General features: G+C 47.8%; 2 protein-coding genes across 2 annotated transcripts in view; one reads left to right on the top strand and one right to left on the bottom strand.

Annotated features, from left to right (window-relative positions):
• JPT2 (Jupiter microtubule associated homolog 2) overlaps positions 1–1687 on the top strand; it is a 17365-nt gene extending 15678 nt beyond the window's left edge. Inside the window, exon 6 of the transcript XR_004841308.1 lies at positions 1606–1687. The gene's annotated coding sequence lies outside the window, so the exon portion shown is untranslated. The remainder of the gene's footprint in view (positions 1–1605) is intronic.
• LOC104135930 (major facilitator superfamily domain-containing protein 1-like) overlaps positions 1–5816 on the bottom strand; it is a 15338-nt gene that overhangs the window by 6872 nt on the left and 2650 nt on the right. The window contains exons 3-7 of the mRNA XM_035889346.1: positions 3346–3470; positions 3194–3249; positions 2284–2427; positions 1683–1841; positions 1–98 (exon numbers count right to left, since the gene is read on the bottom strand). Of these exons, the coding sequence (XP_035745239.1) occupies positions 1–98; positions 1683–1841; positions 2284–2427; positions 3194–3249; positions 3346–3470 (582 nt within the window). The remainder of the gene's footprint in view (positions 99–1682; positions 1842–2283; positions 2428–3193; positions 3250–3345; positions 3471–5816) is intronic.

Raw genomic sequence — 5816 nt, 5'->3', positions numbered from 1 at the left:
CTGAATAACCCCATCCAAGCCCAGTTGCTTCATGCCCACTTTATCTAGTACACTGACCGTGAGGGCTGAAACAAAACCAAGCACGCAGAGCAGGGTACCTGGAAGACACAAAAGGTGTTAGAAATTCCTCAACAAGGAGAGAGCTGAATGACGCAACCGGCTGCATGTAGTAAGCAGAATTCTCTGACTCCTACTCCTGGCTTCTCTTAAGATCAACAGCCTTCCCCACTGCAGCCATACAGCAGGACCATTTACCTCTGACCACCCTGTCAGAGTCCTTGAGCTCTTTGTCCACTAAAGCTTCCAATGCCCGCAGAATTGCCCGAGGCCGATGAAGCTAAAGCCCCGCCTGCCTCTGAAGACTGTGGCTTTGCTGGACTATGGCCAGATGCCTTCTAAACTCCAGCAGGCCTGTGCATAACAAACCCAAGGTTAAAACAAGACAGACATGAAGAAAATCCCATGGTCCCACAAGCAGGGGAGGTACCACACACGCACTGGTACTGGAAGCCAAGTTATACCTCTTCATTTATGTGACCTGCTGCAGTTACCACAGCAGTCTGACCCCCCCGTTGGCACACTCAGCTCCAGGGAAGGGAGTCAGATCACCCTGGGTATGCCATAAGCACATTTGGCAACCGGCATCTGCTGCAGACATCCTTCTCTCAGAGAGAGGTCTGTATCTGTTTTGTTTTCCAGAGCCAAAATAATCTCTGTGACACATACACACTTTGTCAGATGTATTTATCCCTTCATGGGCTACTTAAGTCTCTGCGCTGTGCTTGCAAATGCTGTTTGAGCACAAAACTAATAGTGTCAGATGGGATGCAGCACACCATGCCCGGCCCAGTATTTTTCTCTGAGAGCTGGAATCAGAGGAGAGCAACAGGTTTCAATTTCTGCAAGAGATTTCTCTCACATAGGCAGCATCCTCTTTTCCATGGGTGATGGCCCATACTGTTCTGTTGTTTGGGAAATAACACTTTCCCATAATCACTGAGTGCTTGTACACAAAGGATGCCCCGGGGCAGGTCTCCCTAACATCACCATTCCAGCACACCAGAGTACCTGAGTGCCACTACCTAATTGTGCTGTGAAACAGATCACCCCTTCCACCGAGACAGATCCCATCCCACTGCACCAGAGAGGACAGAAACTCAAATCTTCTGAAGATAGGAGCCCTACAACAGATTCACACTAAGAAACATGTAATTCAGGTTCTGCTTCTCACAGAAATTTAAGCCTACAGTTTTGTTCAGGCCACATGCAAGGCATCTTATGCTGAGGCCGATACAGATATGCTACAGAACCAGCATGTTCTGCTAGCTCAAATACAGAAGAACAAACGCATTAGATTGCTCTTTTGTTTCACTCTGAAGTTTCCACTCCATGGGAGGTAGCCTACATTGAGTACTGTCTACTTGTGACTACAGATGTTAAAGTAGCTCAGGAAAACTGCGGACAAAACCGTCAGGCTGACGCTACAGCTTTAGAGAGGGTTTTCAGACATCAACGAAGGAAACGCCACTCCAGTGCATACAGAAAGCAACAGGCAAAACTGGGAAATAATGTGCCTCCTCCTGCTAACTTCACTCTCTCTTTCAGGTACTTTTCATAACTGGATGAAACAGACTGGCCTGCAGGTCTAGAAAACAGAAGGCCAAAGCACCAAAGAAACTCACCTCCCCAGAGTGTCCACTGCATTCCAAATTTTGCCTCAAACTGCTGAGTGAAGAAGAAGTTGAGGACACTCCCAAGACGGGAGAAAGACAGAGTCAGCCCAAACGCCAGTGCCAGTTCCTTCCCCTTGAACCAGAAGGCCGTGATACGGTTCTGCACAACTTGGAGAAGACAAAAATCCTCTCTTGAACAGACAGACCTGGCCAAGAGCATGGCACAGAAGCAACAGAGCGCGTGAGCTAGGGAAGAGACCGCTACACATCCCAGGTGGAAGTAGCATGGTACAACTTTGCAGTCCATTTTAAACATACTAAATTACGCTGGGACGTGGGAGGGCAAGCAAAAATAACCCCAAAGGCATACCAATCACATGTCAGTCCCCACCCCTGGGAGAAGGACAAACTTGTCAGAGGGGAAGACTTAAACACTTCAGCACACATTAAATCCATGCAACCCATCAAGGAGCAGTGTTCCTTCTGTCAGCAAGGGAGGTTCCTGGTGCAGAGCAGGTGAAGTTGCCTGGTAGGACAAGGGTCTAGGAGGCAAAATAAAAATGTACCGTGACCCTCTGGTGAGGCGTAATTAAGAATGTGAATTCCTTACTAGTAAGTGACCCGTTCCCAGAGCCAAAGAGCAGTCTTCCTGTTAGCATCATTGGTAGGAGGTATGGCGACCCCTTGAAATGTGAGCCTAGGGCAAAGATTGATGATCCCAGCACAGTCAGAAGAGAGAAAACAAAGACACCAACTAGGGAGAAACAGGAAAAAAAACACACAAACCTCAACAGACCTGCTAAGATCAGGTCAGAAGCATTCTTTGTCAAAAAGCAAAAGAGGAACCTCAGAACTTGCCAGCAAACCTGTGGGCTTCCATCCATTTACCCTCATTATTTCAGTTTTGTAAGACTGGTCTCTTTATAAAATTACCTGGGAATCCTCAAAATAATTAAAATGTCATGGTGGAGGGTTAGAGAGGCAGTGTAAGTCCGACAGAGGACCCTGAACTCAAGAGAATCCCCGTTCCTGTCCTGAGTTCCACTACTGACTGTGGCCTAGAGCGAGCGATCTTCTCTGTGCCTCCGTCTCCTCATCTGTAAGATGCCACCTCTGTGATAAGAGACAGAGCATAACTGCATTTGCTGGGACTGCTGGGGCTTAGATTATGGCACACACCAGAGCAAATGTCAGAGCAGGGCACACAACACAACTTCATCGGTCTGTCCCATCGAAAACAGATAATGTTATTCCCTGTTACATGCATCTCAGAGGAAAGCATGTTCACTGCACTGCTGTGCAAATTCAGGTAAGTCAGTGCTCAAAGGATGAAAACGGCTCAGGGGCCTTGATGGAGCTGCTCAGCCAGCCGTCACACACCCCGCGCACAGAGCTGTCCCTCCTCTCCCATCCCTCTGTGATCTTACTGAAGTGGAACCTTTGATCATCCCTTTGCACTGGAACAACAGCCTGAAATCCCACTTCAGTACCATTTATATTAATCGATCCTCAGAACTTACAGCGATTTCCTAGTTTGTCAATCAGGAATCCAGCCAGAATAACCACCACTGCATTTCTAGGAGGAAACAAGAACAGAAACATTTGTGTCTTGCTGCTGGGAAGTGACCAGCAAGCTGCCCCACCCCTCCGAAGCAAGACAAAAGTGACTTACGTCCAAGCATAGATCGCGTACAGCAAATTGTATTGCGCGGGTGTCATTCCCAAGCCTTCAACACAGTCCAGCGTGCTATTATGCCCGGTGCCGTTATGATGGGTTCCATTGGGGCAGGTCAAGTTCTGCATAACAAGTCACGGAGCTTGGGTTAGGCAGCAGACACAGACCAAAACCCACGGGTTCCTTTAAAAAGGAAATTAAGCTCCTGCCTACTAGATTTCTATTTCTCCTACTCAGTTCCCACTTCCACGATCAGGAATTAGAGGATTTGTGTCTTCTCCCAAGAAGCCAGCCCTTGCCAAACGAGCAATGACTGGCCATCGGCACGGCACGGCTTCCCTTTCCCTTCCTGTGGCAGCAGCAGCAGGGGCTCAGCACTTTTATACACATTTCAGTCCAGAAGAAAAGCCAGGAGACTGCACCACGAGGTTTATTTGATCCCTTGGTTTCTTGGCTATAGTTTAGTTTGATCTGACTTTTCGTTATATGCTACAAAGTCTTAAGGAGTGTGTAAATACGAAACTTAGCAGTAGTCCATATTAATTCACAGCTATAAAGCATTTGCTGAACAGGAGGAAACTAGTAGTCCTAGCCTGATTTAATAATGTTGGTTTTGCTGCTGAGAAGCAACAACTCCTCCACACCGTATGATCGGGAAAAACCCCTACATCCTCCAACTAAAAGTCTACCTGCATTAGAAAGTGGACACTAGGTTTTCCACACCAGCAGGCACAAGCCTAACACCTTGAATAAGCAAAAGGAAAGTGTGGTTTTAATCCCATGATTTTCATAGCCATCCTATTTACAGACCCCCCAGATCTGCTGCAGTAGGAATGGCCAAAGCTGCAGGGAAACCGCTCTCTAGAGCGAAGTGCTTTCACTGCCAACACTGCTCTTAGATGCTCCGACTGCCACTGTACCACCCGTGCAAGGCAGGCAGAGGCTAAATCTGCCGGAGTAACAACACGATGAGAGCATCAACAGATAAAAACACTGTTTGCACAGTACCTAACAGAAGCATATGGCTTGGTTTCACTACTCTATAAAGTAACAAAATACGACATAACCTTCCCTTTACTCCATAACCAGGTGGCTCATCTCCCACAGACCTACAGAAGTTGTGGAGGATCAAGGAATAAATACAGACCTATTTTTTTTCTTTTCACTCCTGTTTGCAATGCCAAACTGCACCCAACTTAGCTCACTGTCTGAATGGCATGGATTAATTGCATTTAAAAAAAAAAAGAAGTTACAGGCAAGCCATATGTATTTCTGCCCCTGCTATTGAAGCAAAGAACAGGACTCTCAGCCTAAACGCACTAATCTACCAGCAGATGGCACACACGAGTAAAACAACCTCTCAAAAGACGTGAAACAAACGCAGTAATGACAGATACAGAAGTACAATTTCTGTCAGGAATTCAGGTAAGACCTTTGGGACTCCGGCATCCCTGGAGAAACCCCAGAAATCAACTGGGGTCTCAGTCTGAACCCTGAACAACAAAATTTTCTAGCATTTGAGAATATGACTCGTTTTTACATGACAGCGACCTCCTATGATCACCCTGCACGGCTCTGTCTTTTGGGTAGCAAACGCACGCATGACGTGATACCTGCAGTACCGAGAGGTTGGGATTTGGAGACCCAGAAAGTCCTTCCCAGCCTCCGACCTCCAGTATCACCAGCCTTCCAGGCCAGTGGAGGTACTGATTGTCAATTTATGTGTCTTCCACACGCAGAGCGGCATGAATGCTACTCTAACGCTGAGCTTCCGTCAGCGCAGCGCACAGACGTTTGGGCAGAGCTGACACTCACTGAGCAAGGGCAGGTTTTAGATTTCCAGTTCTCCAGGCAGTAGTGAGAACTCAAACCTTGCACGGCTCGTCCACAGCAAACACACCTGAAAGGGGGATCCCAGTAGAGAAGATGTTGCTTAAAACATGCTCACTATTGTCTATTGGACAAGTTCTTGATAAGAACCGAGAAGTTGCCTTGAGAACCAGCTAAAACCGACCCTGCAGTCTGGACAAGAGCCAAGGAGCAACTGAGTCTGCGCAAGAACAAGGGGTTACTAGCGGTGACAAAGAGGAGTCATCGGCCTTCATCCCCCACGACCCCCACAACCACCACCAGGAGACACTGCGCAAGCGCAGTTGGGAGGAGTTTATGGAAACGACTTCTTGGGGCTAATTTTAATACGAAGCGGGAACAAGTCATGCATATGTATAGGCATATTTGGGAATCTTATGTATATGTAACACTTTGTCGTATAACTTCAAGGCTAGGTACCACACACGCGCGCACGACTTTGGTGGGACTACCCCCCGTGTTGCCCAGCGCTGAATAAGCATACCTACTGTACAATCTTAGAGACTGTGGAGTCTGTTTTCCACACATCACGCCAGCAGCGGCCCCTCACCCCCGGCACCTGCAGCACGAGCCTTGGGAGCGCAAGCAAGCCAGCCTTG

This window comes from Egretta garzetta, unplaced genomic scaffold (genome assembly GCF_000687185.1).
Source record: "Egretta garzetta isolate BGI_Z169 unplaced genomic scaffold, ASM68718v1 scaffold452, whole genome shotgun sequence".
Taxonomy (NCBI): domain Eukaryota; kingdom Metazoa; phylum Chordata; class Aves; order Pelecaniformes; family Ardeidae; genus Egretta; species Egretta garzetta.
The sequence above is the reverse complement of the archived record's forward strand: the minus strand, read 5'-3'. Positions and strand labels throughout refer to the sequence as shown.